The 16,185-nt window shown below is 46.8% G+C and overlaps 3 protein-coding genes across 5 annotated transcripts; 2 read left to right on the top strand and 1 right to left on the bottom strand.

Moving 5' to 3' along the window:
- Window positions 1–415: 415 nt before the first annotated feature.
- LOC121177703 (pro-opiomelanocortin-like) lies at window positions 416–1,344 on the bottom strand. The gene is made up of 2 exons (XM_041032017.1): window positions 1,228–1,344; window positions 416–949 (listed from the first exon to the last, which is right to left on the bottom strand). The coding sequence occupies exons 1-2, from the start codon at window positions 1,342–1,344 to the stop codon at window positions 416–418; spliced, it is 651 nt and encodes a 216-aa protein (XP_040887951.1).
- On the top strand, window positions 843–6,622 carry LOC121177696 (tyrosyl-DNA phosphodiesterase 2-like). The gene is made up of 8 exons (XM_041032011.1): window positions 843–997; window positions 2,763–3,028; window positions 4,780–4,883; window positions 5,000–5,164; window positions 5,329–5,423; window positions 5,667–5,785; window positions 5,879–6,049; window positions 6,220–6,622. The coding sequence occupies exons 2-8, from the start codon at window positions 2,990–2,992 to the stop codon at window positions 6,499–6,501; spliced, it is 975 nt and encodes a 324-aa protein (XP_040887945.1). The 5' UTR covers window positions 843–997; window positions 2,763–2,989; the 3' UTR covers window positions 6,502–6,622.
- A 374-nt stretch (window positions 6,623–6,996) lies between these two features.
- On the top strand, window positions 6,997–15,941 carry rpgrb (retinitis pigmentosa GTPase regulator b). Of its 3 annotated transcripts, none has more exons than XM_041031960.1 (17): window positions 6,997–7,097; window positions 7,787–7,912; window positions 8,066–8,158; window positions 8,475–8,537; window positions 8,614–8,772; window positions 8,881–9,030; window positions 9,146–9,304; window positions 9,423–9,578; window positions 9,676–9,800; window positions 9,916–10,107; window positions 10,425–10,611; window positions 10,799–10,893; window positions 10,969–11,028; window positions 14,227–14,397; window positions 14,480–14,528; window positions 14,697–14,812; window positions 15,068–15,941. In XM_041031960.1, the coding sequence occupies exons 1-17, from the start codon at window positions 7,067–7,069 to the stop codon at window positions 15,287–15,289; spliced, it is 2,154 nt and encodes a 717-aa protein (XP_040887894.1). In that variant the 5' UTR covers window positions 6,997–7,066; the 3' UTR covers window positions 15,290–15,941. The 3 variants fall into 3 exon arrangements, with proteins under 3 accessions (XP_040887894.1, XP_040887893.1, XP_040887895.1); XM_041031959.1 differs by having other exon boundaries at window positions 14,694–14,812; XM_041031961.1 differs by lacking the exon at window positions 14,227–14,397 and having other exon boundaries at window positions 14,694–14,812.
- The last annotated feature ends 244 nt before the right edge of the window (window positions 15,942–16,185 follow it).

The raw sequence follows: 16,185 nt of genomic DNA, 5'->3' as shown, positions 1-16,185 counted from the left end.
CCTGTGCAGAAACCAAAGACGGACTGATGCACAGAAACAACACCTCTTCACTTGCTTGCAAATATCTTTTTATGTTTCCATAAAATTTACAGTTATTTACATAAATCAATAAATATCAAAACGTCGTTCTCACTCTCTCTGCGTCTCTTCAGTCATTCAGGAAAGTGACAAACAGCAGTTTCAGAGCTTTGTGTTGGTCTGCTGAGGATCTTCCCTGCTGTGTGAAAAGTTATCTCTCTCCTCCTCTCCTTCCCTCCTCTCCTCCCCTCCCTCTCTCCTCTCCTCCCCTCTCTCTCTCTCTCTCTCTCCTCCCCTCCTCTCCTTCCCTCCTTTCCTTCCCTCCTCTCCTCCCCTCCCTCTCTCCTCTCCTCCCTCTCTCTCTCTCTCTCTCTCTCTCTCTCCCCTCCCCTCCCTCTCACTTCTGCTGCTGTCCATCTTTGTTGATGACATTTTTGAACAGCGTGAGCAGTGGCCTCTGGCTGCGCTCGTCCCAGCTCTTCATGAAGCCTCCGTAGCGTTTGCTGGCCGGTGGACCGCTCCAGCGAAAATGCTTCATCTTGTAGGAACCGTCCTTCTTGGCCTGGACGCCGCCCAGGAGCTGCTGCTGCTCCTCCTCCGCCTCCTCCATCACCTCCTGCTCCTTCTGCTCCTCTTCTGCTGCTGTCAGTAACTCACCCAGGTCCCGCCGCCTCATCTCTCCAGGGAACACCTCGGCAGACTCCTCCTCCACACCGTTGGAGGTGTAGACTTTAACTGGGCGGCGCTTACGGCCGACAGGCTTCCCCCAGCGGAAGTGCTCCATGGAGTAGGAACGCTTGACCTGAGGCGAGGAGGAGGAAGCAAGGATGAAGGACGAGGGGTCTGAGAGAGGAAGAGGTTGGAGGTGGGCGTCGCCTGGGATGACGGGAGTCTCGGCAGTGAGGTCCGAGTGGCACAGCTGGATGCACTCCTGCAGGAGGACATAAGGAGGTGAAGAAGGAAAGGAGACGGAGCGAAGGTGAGTGATACGAAGGAAAGTTTGGCCCGGTTCAGGAAAGTTTTCCTGGAAACTCTGACTTCATCTGACGTGAAGACGCTGATCAGGACATGATTCCCAAAACACACAAGTTCCGAGTCTGAATTCTAACGTCTTTTATCCCACAGCGTCACCTCACGTGTTTTCCTGTCTGATTCTATTTGGATTCTACTGTCAGTGTTTAGTGTGTGTGTGCACAGTGTGTGTGTTACCATCATGTTGCTTTCAGACTTCAGCTCCCGACAGCTCGGATGCTCCCAGCATTGACTCGCAGCTCCTCTGGCCACGCCCACAACCACCACAGCCACCAATAGCCACACAGGACACATTCTCCTGTCGGAGACAAGGAGACATGTTACACATCAGGCTTGAAGAAACAATCACAAAAACCCACTTGTCTTTTTTTTAGTCGTTGTTGTTTGATACCGTTTTACTGCATATTCATAGTACAGGTACAGTACAGCTGCACCTCGTACTTTATTTATACAACACTTTTCATACAAATATGTGGTACACCACAAACTTGTGCAATTGTTTTTTTATGTTATTTAATTTAATTAACAGTTATACTTTTTTTATGTCTAATATCAATCTTTAAAAAGATGGAGCAGCAGCCAGGTGGAACCTTTGGCAGGGGAACGGTTGCGCCCAGGTTCAGCTAAGGGGGGAACTTCCGCCCGCACCCCAGAAGCAACCTGGGTGACGCCGACTCAGAGTCCGTCTCTTTTTTGCTGCTCACGTTATTCCTGCATTTACAGGACGCTATGTTGTTGCACCAGTACACAAAGTGCTTTTCATAGAATGATGATTATCATGTGTCACTTGTGTTAGCAGTTAAATATTGTCCCTGTCTCTGTCCCTGTCTCTGTCCCTGTCCCTGTCTCTGTGACAACACATTTTTCAGATGTTTTTTTTAAAGGCTTATTGAACTAAAGAAACAGATTTTTCATCATTACATTAAAAAACATTCAAACACATTTGGACAGACAGAGTTTTCAGTGATCACACAGTGAATGACACACATCAACATTAGTATGTTTTTAATTTGCTGTATTATATATGTATTAAGTGATTTCCTGCCTTTAAATGATCAAGTTTTATTTAAAGATACTTAGATTAATGTCATCCTGTTATTTCCTAATTGTCATAAAAATATGTTTTATAGATTCAGTTCTGTTGAATAATTTGGTAACAAGTTTTTAAGTATTTAAAATTATTATTTGGTTGTGCTCTTAATTATCTAGTATTTAAAAAATCTTTTTTTATAAGTTAAATGATTTTTTATTTTAGGAAAAAACGCAGAGATTTTTAAAGTAAACACATAAATAATAATGGATGTTCTCACCTCTCTCTCTGTCTCTATCTCTGTCTCTCTTCTTTTACTTATTGCTGGTGTTTTCTTGTCGTCCGGCCGTTGGATGGAGATTCTGTCGTCTCTCTCCTCTTTTGTCTCTCTGACCATTCACCCAACTTTTATATTCTGTTGGCCAAGGACACACACACACACACACACGTCATCACCAGCATTCATTCATGCTCGTAAACACACACTCCTGCATGAAAATGGACAATCAATGAAATGTCATCCTCCTCCTCCCACACACACACACACAGTTTCTGTCCAATGAAAACGCTGGAACTCCACAAGCTGAACTTTTTAGGAAGAAAACACTAATTGATTGTTATCAATAAGAATGAAATAAGTGTATATGTTTTGTAATTGTTTATTTGCTCTGTCTGTTTTCAGGTTTTCTCGGCCCTGCAGACAGACTGGACAAACAAACGAACAATAACCAACCAGAGCAGGAACAGCGTGACCCTTCAGGTGGACTGAAAACTTCAAAACGAAAACAAACAAAAATCAGAAAACGCCACAACAGAAGATACCAGGCTTTCCCAGGATGAAAGTGACATTCACCACCTCAGTGTGTTAAATGTCAGATGGCTGATTTGGCAGATTAACACTGAGCCGACATGTCATCACCGGAGGGAAGGTGGGATTCGAGCCTGCAGGTCAGGGTTTACAATTACACACAGACACACCTGCCGCAACATCTTCCCTTTGTCTGGATGCTCAGTGTGACCAATGCTGAATCTGCTCAGGGTTTATCTCGTTTAACGGACCACTGAGGAAAGGTGAAGAACATGGAGCTCGTCTTTCAGGCTCTACGTCCACCTGGAGCCTCTTTTCAAGCTTTATGTCCCCTCAGAAGTTGTCTTTCATGGTGCAGGTCCACCTGGAACCCATTTTAGGGGGGTGTATGGTCACTAAGTCTTCCACCGGGTGCCGCTCTGTCAGACTCAGACACAAGGTTTTCTTTAAGGCTCTGCATTCACCGTTCATCTATGTTCATTAAATATGTTTTTAAAATATGTCAGGTTGCAGAAACATTAGAGAAATAAGAATAATAATGATTGTATTTTAATCTGTAGAAATCTGAATCTGATCTGGAGCTGCTTTTTGGTCATCTTGACGATAGCTCAGTACTTTGGTATTAAATACATGAGAAAGGCTAAAGGTAGAGATGATGAAGAAGAAGAATCTTTATTGTCGTTGCAGAATACAGGTTGTACAGTGCAACAAGATTTTGTTTTGGCTCTGTGAGATGCTCAAAAAAAGAAAGTACAGTCAGATTATAAACATATAACAAATTAGAGGGCACTAAGGATTGGAATTTACATGTGGTAGATGTACATATGATATAATATTTTCTGTCACAGGATTTCTGCAGCAGAGCTGAAGCTTCAGGACTTCGTCATAGTAAAGTCATTTCTGTGAAGGGCTGTTTTTTTGTTTGTCTAATGGAACAAAATGAGAAGCATCTTGAGGCAGGCAGGTAAATATAAACCCATTAGACCACTCTCACAGCCTTGAACCTCCATTCAATCCATTAAACACAACACAAACGCACACAGGCATGTTCAGGAAGGAGGAGGTAATGGCATGATGAAGCAAAACTCAGACCAGCTGAATTCAAAGCAGAGACAAATTATCAGAAGTGGAAGGACTTTATTCACCTGCTGCCATCATTAAATTCAGGCCGTCTTTCTGTCTCAGTCACTCTGTTATTCTGTTTTCCATCTTCGTCCCGTGTGCAGCTCGCTTATATTACCACAACAGAACCGTTATTAAAAATAACTCCATTTTTGGAGGCTGAAGAATACGAGCATCAGAGGAGAAAATTACATCAGATTGGCTCGTCTTAGTTTCGATAGTTATTAAACTAAGTCCAACATCAAAATAGTTCCCAGTGAAGTTTCTGCCTGTGGACTCACTGATGAGTCAGCTCATGCAGAATGTTTGCTCTTTGGACTGTTAATCAGAGATATGTCAAAACTATCCGAGGTGATCAGGCTGCTCAAATACAATATATTATCAAATACAGTAAGAGACAGATTTTGATTTACGACAGCACAGCCTGTTTTCTTTGGAGCTCGTGTTATCAGCTGTTTAACCTCTGCACGGAACTGACAGCTGTTTGGATTATGACCTACAGGAAAAGTAGTTTACTATTGTTAAAGTTTACTTTTTAATGACATTGTTTTTAAATCAACAAATGGAAATGGATCGAGTGGTAAAAGCCGGTGTGGTTATTGTAGACTGAGGGAAAATGAAAGAAATGTGATTTTGAACTGATGGTTCACACCCTGTATGAGTCACGTGTCACATGACTGTGCTGTCACCACCCAGGTCTGATCCTGGGAAAACTCTTCGCTGAACAGTAACTTTCCACCGCTTGTCTTTCACAAACACACTTTTTCAGACTGAGATGGAGAAACTCTGTGCAGGAGAAGAGTCAGCAGAAAGAAAGAGCACCAGCTCCACGACAAGCGAAAAGGAGGGTGAGGAAAGTACACCCAGAAACAGGTAACTCACCTGCCTGAACCAGGGCACACTTTAAGATTATTTGCAGCATAAGTCACTGATGCTGTTGTGTACGTGACCATAATCAGTTTATATGATTTTCTGTTAAAATTCTCCAGTGCTGATGAGGCTGGTGCTTCCTGCACTGATGACACAGCTGAAACCAAAGAGAAACTGTCAGAGGAAGATGATAACACGCTGTCTCTGATCACCTGGAACGTGGACGGACTTGATGGAGAGAATCAGCCGGAGAGAGCCAGAGCTCTGTGCTCTTATTTAATCCAGTAAGCCCATGCTCCGCCCCTGTTAGCACTGCGGTGGCATGTCTGTGCTTCACAGGTCGCTGTCCACAGCATGTAGCAGCTGAAGAGCCAGATATAAAGCAGGAGGTGATTCTTCTGTTGGTCCCATAGTTACAGTTTGAACAGCTCTGTCTTTATCTCCACAGACACTCTCCTGACGTGGTGCTTCTTCAGGAGCTCATTCAACCCTACGTCCGCTTCGTGTACAAACGCCTGGCCGTCGACTACACGTACATTGAAGGTACATGCCGGAAAATGATGTAGGTAACTGAACAGGGCTGACTCCAACCTTTTTTATATTACTTTGGATACCCTCCATTCATCTTTGAATCTTTGTAAAGGTAGCTATGTGTGTGTACATAGGAGAGCATTGCTGCCATGGATACAGAGAAACTTTTCACAGTCAGTGTACTCACTTGTAATATTCTCATTCTATCATTTACTGTTGATTTTAACCTTTGCTGTGTCTGCTCATGCTGACCAGGTGGGAAGGAGAATTACTTCACTGGGATGATGCTGAAGAAGTCTCGAATAACGCTGCTGGACAGTGAGATTGTCTCCTATCCAACCACTCAGATGATGAGGAACCTGCTTGTCGCTCAGGTTGGTGACGGTCAAGAGACACGAGCCTGCAGAGGGGCCGTCCAAAGAAATGACTTCACCTGATTGGATGAAATGTATGTCCTTCAAACTCAGGTGCTGTTCAGAGGCCAGAAGCTTTGCCTGATGACGTCCCACTTTGAGAGCTGTAAGGACAGTGCAGAGGAGCGGATGAGACAGCTGCAGCTGGTGATGAGGAGGATGAGCGAGGCTCCTGGCGACGTCTCTGTCCTGTTTGGTGGAGACACCAACCTGAGAGCTGCTGAGGTTTGTCTCTTCCTTTCAAATCTCCAGCAGGTGTTTGGATCAGTGTTTTCTCTGCCATTATTTTCTTGTCTCTGTCCACATACTCCTCTAAAACAGCCAGAAAACAATTCAAAGAAAACAATTCAAATTCAAAGCTCACCTCTTTGTTTATACCTGCCTTTCCATCCCAGGTGGCCAAAGTGGGCCTTCCCAGCAGCGTCTGTGATGTTTGGGAGCAGCTAGGATACCCGGTGCATTGCCGGTACACATGGGACACCAGGCTCAACACCAATAAGGCTATTCCATTCAACTATCACTTCCGTTTTGATCGTGTGTACCTGCGCCGGGCTCATAAGGACGGGGCCCCGCGGCTCAACCCAGCCAGCATGGCCTTGGTAGGACAGGAAAAGCTGAAGTGTGGCCGCTACACCAGTGATCACTGGGGAATCTACTGCACATTCTCTGCAGAGTAGAGACACACAAAACAAACTGAAACTCTGAAGTGTCCTGCTGTCTTTTCTTTGTCTTTTCCCTCATCTAAACACACTCGGTTTATTAGATGCACCTAAATAAAAGTACTGCAGTCTAATACAACAGTGGTGCTGTAAATGAGTGTTGCAGCTAACGGTTACTTTTACATTCTCAGTTAATAATATGAATTAATTAAGAAAACATCAGAAAAGGTTACTTTCTACACAGTTAACTTGTTTATTTCAGCAGTAATTTGATTTCTCGTCTCAGTCTCTTTCTGTAGTGGAGTATTAGTATGAAGGGACATAACATGGAAATATGCTAGTAGAGTACAAGTACCTCAAGTACAAGTATCTTTGACCTAAGTTCAGTACTTGAGTAGATGTACTTACTTTCCACTGCTGCATAAATAGTAGTATGTAAAAACAAAAAGCACGTCCTGTCCCTTTAAGAGTAACGAACCTCGCGTCGTAACCTAGGAGACGTTTTGTTTACTTCCGGGTTGCCCGAGTCGAAAACAAGAGGGGCACTAACACACCGAGCAAAGCGGATTAAAGTCCCGCAGAGATGGCGGGGGAGGCTGAGGACGAGATTCCAGGTCGGTAATAATAACCGTGTCGGTACTCCCCCCCCCCCCCCAGCTCCCCCTCACCCCCCAGGCTCCAAAACAACCGTTAAAAGTCCAAATGTCAGTTCGCCCTCACCGTGCAGCCAGTCAGCGGGGCAGGTAGCTGCTGTTAGCTTGTGCTTCGGGCTGCTAACCGACAGTAAACCGTTTCAGTTCACGGTGTCCGCTCCGGGCTCGCCTCTTTGTGTGCTCACGTTGTTTAATGTTGTTTTAGCTTTAAACTGTTTTTGCTCTTCGTGTTTTTTCCTTCACTGTTCAAACGTTGACTTTGAAACGTGCTCTGTAGTGAACCTTTAACAAGTGGCAGGTAAAGCATCATGTTACCGCCATGATGGTTGTTCCTCTAATAATGTGTTACTACAGTTGAATCCTTCGACTAACAAAATATTAGCAACTCATAAAAATCATTAAATTGAAGTAATTTTTCAGTATTAAAAATGTTTTTATGTTTTTGGGTCTTGGTGTTTTGGTCAGATGAGAAGATATTTGAGGATGTTTGGTCTCTGGGGATTTGTGATTGACAGTTTCCACTAATTTCTGATATCTTATGGACAGGTGATTGATTGATAAATGGAGGAAATAATGGTCATATTGATCAGAAGTTGAAATAATTATTAGCTGCAGCTCTGGTACAGTTAAATTCTTTTCTGTTCCTACAGCATCCGGAGCAGTTTTCACTTTTGGAAAGAGTAAATTTGCTGACAACGTCCCCAGTAAATTCTGGATTAAAAATGACGTCCCGCTCAAAATAGCCTGTGGGGACGAACATACCGCCTTAATAACAGGTGAGAGCCGGTCTCAGTGTTTCCAGCTGTACTGAAACTATTACAGTGTTTGAGGTTTGTGTTGCATGCATGTAAAACCCAATGCTTGTTAATAGTTGGCTCTTCCCCTCCAGCTGAAGCATCAGACTGAACCTCTCAGTTCTGTCTCCACAGAAAATGGGAAACTCTTCATGTTTGGCAGCAACAACTGGGGCCAGCTGGGCCTGGGATCCAAGCTGACTGTGAACAAGCCTACATGTGTCAAAGGTGGGTCTTTGAATAGCTCTCTGCTCCCTGCTCTGGTCTAAGAAACGGTTTGTGTTGTGTGGAAGTGCTGCCACTGACAGCTGCCTTCAGAGAGGAGTGAAGAGGGAGTCCCTCAGAGGAGGACACGCCTCCCTGAGTCAGGACAGGAAACTGTCTTTAGTCAGTGACTGATCCCCAAGTTTTAGCAGGTGAAGACCTTTAGATCTTAAATAAAAAAACTCATTTCATTACAGACACAGACTGTGACTGAATTACATCATAATAATCCCAAATAATTCTATATATTGTTCATTAAACACCGTTTCTCTGTTTTCAGCTCTGAAGTGTGAGAAGGTTCAGCTCGTGGCCTGTGGAAGAAACCACACAGTCATCTGCACCGGTCAGAGTCCGACTCGTCTTTTCTCACACTTACGTTTCAGACCGTTCCACACCTCTGACACTTTTCCCTCCTTCAGCTCAGGGAAACGTGTACGCCTCAGGTGGGAACAGCGAGGGTCAGCTGGGGCTCGGCGACTGTGAGGAGAGGACGGCTTTTCAGCGGCTCCATTTCTTCAATTCACAGGCACCAATCAAAATGCTCGCTGCTGGTTCCAACACCTCGGCTGCTCTCACAGGTGAGACGCTTTAGCAGCCTGTGTTTATCAGAGGTTTGGACTTGGACAGGACACGTACATATATTTGTTTATTGCTGATCTTTTCATGTACCGACTGACCCGTCACAGAGAGTGGGAAACTCTTCATGTGGGGCGACAATACAGAGGGTCAGATCGGTTTGGGGAAAGAGAGTCACGCCTCCTCGCCACAGGAAGTCAGTGTGGGACGACCCATCAGCTGGGTGTCCTGTGGTTACTACCACTCTGCCTTAGTGACAGGTGAGCTAAGGTCCAGAGAAACACGCTGCAGCTGTTACAAAAGTTCTTTTACCACCTAAAGAACAAGAAACAAGATCACAGAGTTGAGTTAAAAGCGTTTTCCTCTGCGTCTCAGTGGACGGAGCTCTCTACATGTTCGGTGAGCGTGACAGCGGCAAACTGGGTCTGAGCACCGACCAGCTGCACCGACACCGAGTCCCTCAGCTGGTGAAGAGCATCAAGGCCCCGGTGACACAGGTGGCCTGTGGGGGGGGGCACACTGTGGCACTTACAGGTAACTCATGTTTGGACGTGGTGCAGGTGCGGAGGTGAGATTGGAGCTCTGTCCGTGTGTGTGTGTGTGTGTGTTGATTACACTGTGGTTTTGATTTGATTCACACTTCCTCTTCCAGAGGACGACGTGTACTCGTTCGGCCTCGGTCAGTTCGGGCAGCTCGGCCACGGGACGTTTATTTTTGAGTCTCGGCTGCCGCGTCCGGTCGAACACTTCAAGAAGGGACGGGTCTGTCAGGTGGCCTGTGGAGAGAACCACACTGCTGTCATCACAGGTAAATACTGCGTGTCAGTCCCACAGGACAGAAGGTCTCCTCCTCTTTGCTGCCGTCACACCGACTGACTGCTGCTTTTATTTTGGATTATTTTTAGATGCAGGTTTGCTCTACACATTTGGAGACGGCAGACACGGTAAACTGGGCCTGGGAGAGGAAAACTTCACCAACCAGTTCAAACCAACTTTGTGTCCACGCTTCCTCAAGTATAATGTTCAGGCGGTCAGTGTTTCACATGGACAGCTTTCTGATTTTAACTGAAGGTGTTTTTTTACGTTCATGAGTGTTTTTGATTTAAATTAACTTTTACATGTACGTTTTTCATATGTGTGACCAGGCGGTGTGCGGCGGCTGCCACATGGTGGTGCTGGCTCGGCCGAGGGATCAGAGCTGTGGCGCTGTGACTCTGGAGGAGGACGACGTGACGGAAGATTTCCTGGAGAAGCCGTACGTGGAGCTGCTGGGGGACACGACCGACTCCTCCTCCCTGCAGAGGAGCCTCTCTGCCCGGGTCCGCAGGAGGGAGAGGGTGAGAGCAGGGAGGCAGAGTCTGCATGTTTCTCTGACCAGTTACATTAAATTGAAATATTTGAAATGTGTCGTTCAGAGATTTAAATGATTATTTCAAAATTCCTCAACAAAAACACCCGAGTGCAGCTGCTAAAACTGGTTTGCATTTTCCAAAGCATCCCAGGAACTGATTTCAGTAAATGTGTAACAGCCGAGTGATGAGCCGAGCAGAGGGATCAGCTTCCAGGTGTTGATGCAGAGCAGCATTTTGTGGTCAGCATCTACAGATCATGTGACCCCTGATCGATCAGACGCTCTGCTGGTGTTTCTCCACAGGAGCGATCTCCGGATCAGTTCGGGGCCATGTTCCGCACTCTGCCCGCCATGACGCCCGGTTACCTCCACCCGCCGCTGCCAGTCTCTAGTCAGACCATCCCGCCCAGACTGCCTCCACCTGAGCTGACCCACAGAAAGGTGCTCAATGGCACTCACCAACACGGGAGCGCAGGGTCAATCCACCAGGGTACCTACCTCACCTCCACCTCTTCATCCTCCTCCTCATGTTTCTCCCAGGTTTAACTATGAAGATCACACACATTTGAGCGGGATCAGAAAGTTCTGCTGTGTGTGTTCTGATGTGCTGCATCAAACCAGCAGAATCATGTTGGGCCTGACTGGACTAACATGGCGTCCTGTTTCCTGTGTGTCAGCGCAGGCAGGGGGCGACACAGACAGCGTTGGTGAGAGCCTGAGCGACACCGACAGCGTGAAAGGCCTGGGAGAAACCTCCGACTTCCTCAACATGGTGAGAGAGCAGCAGATCCCAGCAGTGTCCACGTGTCTCAGTGAAAATGAAATTGATTATTGTGTGTAATTTCAGACACACGTGATGAAGATGGACCCCAGTGATAAAACACTGACTCTGTCTCCTGTTCAGAAGGTAACAGACTCTTTTTCTGTGGTAGAAGCGACTGATTCCAACACTGACAGAGAGAAAACACAAAGCAATAATTCATCATGTCATCACGTGACACGTGAAGCACCATTCATACAAAGTAAAACATTTACTTCTAATAATAAGCATCATATCAGCGACGCGTCCTCGCCTCATCGATGCTTCTGATCTTAGGCTCCTCTCATTCTTTGTTTTCTCATTATTTCCTCATAAATGTCTGATTTTCTGTCTCTTGAGTTGTCTGCATGTCTCTGTCCCTCTCTAATGCATGCCTCTTTCTCGTCCTCTTCTTGCTTTCTCCTGCTGGGCATAGAGGAAGAGTAAGCATGGTAAGACTGTTAAAGGACAGAAAGAGAACCAAACAAAGGAGAGAAACGTCTCCCAGCAGAGCAGTTTCTCTTCAACTTCAACTTTCTCGTCTCATAAGAGGGAGACTGTCTCTCCTCGCCAGGCTTTACCCACCGAGCTCCTGAGGAGCCACAGCGCTCGCTCTCTGTCCTCTCAGAGTCCACAGAGACAGAAGACAGCAAACCAGAACAAAGAGAATCTGATTATGACCATGGGGGAGCTGGAGAGGAGGCCCAGTAAAAACAAACCTCCGAGCGTGGGGGACATCAGGAAGGCAGCGTCTAAGCAGCGCTCCAGGCCAGTTCAGGGTAAAAGCCGGCTGATAGAGGTCGGCAGGAAGCAGGTACCTGACACACACAGGACCACTGCACGTGTCGGCTCTGAATCTACAGCGGCGACAGTTAAGCAAGTGCAGGCAACACCTGTGAAAGGCAGCTCGCCAGGTAGACGCAGTCGCACAGACTCACCTGGCTTTCACCTGAGCGACACCTTGGATGAGGAAAGCACAGGTAGCTCTCGACCGGTTTCTGAGAGGAAACGAAACTCCAAATCTAAAGACGCAGATTTGTCCAAAAAATCTAAGAACGACAAAAACAGAAAAGAAGCTCAGTCAAAGTCCAAACATGGAGGACCTGGGAGAGAGGCGTCAGGTCTCAGCCTGCTCACTGAGACCGTCTCACTCGCAGCTGGATCACTATTAATGCATGAAGTGGTGTCCAGAGGCCAATTTAGCTCACCTTCATCACCTTCATCATCCCCGTCTGAGAGCCAGCGGGATTTCCTGAGAGACGGCATGAGGAAATCAAGAAGCCATGAATCTGAGTCCTACGCTGCTGATTTTAGCAACAAATCAGCCGTTAGCATCAACATCATCCCTGCGTCTGAGAGTCCTGAAGTGACAATGAGTCAGGACGAAGGGGAGGACGACAGTAAGACAAATTCTGCAACAGTCGGACAAGAGGAGGACGATGAAGATGAGAAGGGACAGAGAACAAGTGCAGACATAAGCGAGGAGGAGGAAGAGGAGGAGAGCCAGAGTGTCGAGAAAGTCACAGAAGAAGAAGGAGATGGCGACACCCTTCAACCAGATCAGTCAGACGAGGAGGAAGATGAGAGCACTGCTGAGGAAGAGGAGGAGGAAGAGGAAGCAAGCAGGACAGCAGGAAGTGAAAGTGAAGACGAGACTGAAGAGAAAGACAGCAAAGCAGGTGATGTAGAGGAGGAGGAAGAGGAGGAATACGAGGAGGGGTTAAGTCATGAGACAGAAAGCAAGGGAGGAGAGAGTGAAAATGAAGAGGAGGAAGGTGAGGAAGAAGAGAGGGATTCGGAAAGTGAGAGTGAGGAAGAGGAGGGTGAACGTGAGTCTTTAAAGTCTCCAGAGGAGAGGGAAGAGAGTGAGGGAGAGGAGGAAGAGGAGGAAGGGGAGAACAAGGAGAGTAGTGGTGAGGAGGAAGAGGAGGAGAGTAATGAGGAAGAAAGTGAAAGAGAGGATGAGGAAGGAAAAAACGAGGAGGAGGAGGAGGAAAAGGAGGAAGAAGAGGAAGGAGAAGAAGAACAGGAATCAGAGGAGGAAGAGGGTGCTGAGGAAGAGGAGGAAGAAGAAAAAGAGAGTGAAGAAGAAATGGAGGAGGAGGAGGAAGAAGTAGAGGAGGAAGAAGAGGAGGAAAAGGAGAGTGAAGAAGAGGAAGAGGAGGAGGAGGAGGAAAAAGAGAGTGAGGAAGAGGAGGAGGAAAAAAGCGAGGAAGGGGATGAGGGAGAGGAAGAGGCTGAGGAGGAAGAGTTTACGAATGAAGAAGAGGAGGAGGAAGAAGAAGTTAAAAAAGTTAAAAGACAAAGTGCTAAATCCAGCAGTAAACTGAGGTCAGGGGTCAAAGGTCAGGCAGCAGCAGAGTCAGAGGAGTTTTGGGGCGATGTTTTACCTCAGTACCTCAACCTGAAGTAACACCTCTGTGCTCCTCCTCTTTTTATTTCCTTCAGTAATCGATTGATCACATAATGTCCAAATGACTTTTTGACTTTTTGTCTGAGCACCAGTGGAAAATGTAGAGTTCAGAGGATGTTCCTGAGGAGCCGGTGATTTACACATGAATCTGTCGGAGGTCAGGGCCTCAGAGGCGAATCAAGCTGAGTGTCCTGAGTTTCTGATCCCGCTCGTCTGAGCTGCGATCGCACGCTGTGCCTCTCTGCACCGAGTCTTTCAGTCAGAGCAGTTTTTAGTTGCTTGTCAAGCTTTTTCTCTCAGACCTGCCTCTGTTCATCCGCCCTCTGGCTCTGAAATCATCAGATTTGTCTTGTGTTTCTTTGTTTACTTGTTTTTTTTTTTTGGCAGCCTTTTCCTTCTTCCTCTGCTTCAGCGAAGAGCAGCACCGCACCCACCCAGTCCTCAGTCCTCTAACATTCAGACTCGGTGCCTTAATCTCTGACTGAATGAACCACTGACATATTTCTTTTCACTCATTTCTCGTTTGTAATAAACATCTGTTTCCTTTGGTTTGTGTTATTTTTTTGTTTTCATTCAAAGTTTCAGAGGCTGAAAATGAGTTTAGAGGGAAGGTGTTTGCATTTTTCTTCATCCTCTCACGTGTGTGCGCTGTTTGACGCTCGTCTCATTCGGTTCGCTGAGTGTTTGATTGGCCGCTTTCAGGAGCAGGTGGGGCTTGTTTTCTTCTTCCTGTCCCGTCACTGTCTCTGTGTTTGTCATCCCTTCCCATCATTCCCTGCTGCAGGCAGGAGGAGCTTGATCCTGTCTTTTAGACACTGTCTGCAGCGAGCTGTTGGTCCTGTCCTCAGATGATGACGTGTCCTTCAGGTCTTTAATTCCCTCTCGTTTGTTAGGATTTGACTAAAGGATTTGCTCAAACGTGGAGCAAAGGAGAGGAGGAGGAGGAGAAAGAGGAAGACGACCACGCTGATGATGAAGAGGTGGAGGAGGAGGAGGAGAATGATACGTCCTCTCAGAGTTTGGAGGACAGGACAGAGAAATCCGCAGCAGAGACCCAGAGTCCTGTAGGTTACAGAGCTGCTGTAAACGTGTGGCGTTCGTTCCTGATTCCTGTTTGATCTGACGTGTAACATCTGATCTTTCCAGAAGCCTGAAGCGCTGGAAGCAGGACCTGAGCCCGACGGAGAGCAGAAAGGTGACTGACATTTACAACCGGGTCTGTAGGGAGGCGGGGTCTGGTTCCAGGAGCTCCGCCCTCCGTGGTTTTAGAGGAGATCACAGGCTGTGGTTGGGTTGAAGCTTCATCACCTCATTAAGTCTGATTCGTTTTGTGGTTCTGAAAAGTGTCTGATCTCCACAGCAGCTGAAATCACAGAGCAGCCTGACACCACTGCTGAGGGAGGGACAGGTGACAGCACCAAATCAGCCAATGGGACGGCAGACAGCAACTCAAAGAGCCAATCAGGCTCCAGCAGAAAGGTAGAACAGCACCGTTCATTCATAGTCCAGCGTGCACACGATTCAGACAGCCTCACTGTTCGTACGTAAGGTCACAGTGTAGGAGACAAACAAGGGTCCTACTCTGCGTCTCTGTGGGACGACTTACACAGGTGAATAAGAAGAGGGAAGGTGTCCACACTGCACTGTCCTCTGTAACATCACAACATGAATCCAACAGAAAGCTGTTTAAATGAAAGTCTTCCAATACCTGTCTCTCCTCTGTCCTCCTCTCAGCCCTCACTCTTCAGAAGGCTGTCCCTCTCCAGGTCGAAGCAGGCCAGCGACAGGGACCAAACCCCAGCGGAGGGCTCTGGCGGCGGGGATGCAGCCATCCAGGGAGAGCCTCCCCTCAGTGCCGTGAGCAGCAACCCAGAGACAAACAGGGGCGGAGCACAGCTGAAATCTCTGTCCTCTGGGACCAGAGGGCCTCGCTCCGGGGCCTGTACAGTGCTGTGACCCCAGGATTAAACTCTCAGGGGCCTCGGTTCTCTGCAAAACTCAGACCAAAGTGTGAAAGGTTCGTTAGCGCCTCCCCTCTGGGACGATGGCTTCACGGTGAGCAGTGTGACCCAGCTGCAGGGACGGTTCTCGTGTAAATACTGTCATCCTGTCGGCCTGAAGGTGAAGACACAGCAGAGACGCTGCAGCTTCACATCAGTAAAAACCTCGTCGTCCTGTTTTATTGTATCCACTGTAACTGCTGTGAATCATAACAGATTTTATTCCTTTAAGGTTCAGTCCAAACAGAATCCTGATCTGACAGCAGCAGCTTTTATTCCCACCAGCCTTAAAATCAGCCACCGTCTGTTCACAAGTGACCTACAGTACCGTGTGTGTGTGTGTGTGTGTGTGTGTGTGTGTGTGAAACTGTGAGGATGTAAATATTCTTATTTATTGTGACCTGGTCCTTGAGCACATTTGCACTTTTTTGCTGTGATGTTTGACAGAGATGCTTCTCTTTTATATTCTGACATGAAAATCTCATCTAACTGATGCTCGTCTTTCTTTAGCATTTTGGATTTTTTGTGACCAGTGAAACATTTTGATATAAACCTGAATGTGACTCATTATTTTTATATGGTGAAAAGTTTTCACGTCACAGTTTTATGTTCAGTGCTGAAGTTTAACTGAGAAATAAGAAAACACACAAAACAAAACAATACACAGAATTATAAAAAAAAAAGTGTGAGATGATGATGATGATAAACTTTAACTGACGGAAGCGTCGAAACGTCGCACACTGATGAGGGTCCCGTGAGCACAGGTGACATCATTTCCCTCATTACCGGCACCTGCGTCTGCTTACCTGTGCGCGTGGGCTCCTCGGTGAGCGGCGGCTCGTGTCCAGCTGC

The sequence above is a fragment of the Toxotes jaculatrix genome, chromosome 24, assembly GCF_017976425.1.
Source record: "Toxotes jaculatrix isolate fToxJac2 chromosome 24, fToxJac2.pri, whole genome shotgun sequence".
NCBI classification, from domain to species: Eukaryota; Metazoa; Chordata; class Actinopteri; family Toxotidae; genus Toxotes; species Toxotes jaculatrix.
The sequence above is the reverse complement of the archived record's forward strand: the minus strand, read 5'-3'. Positions and strand labels throughout refer to the sequence as shown.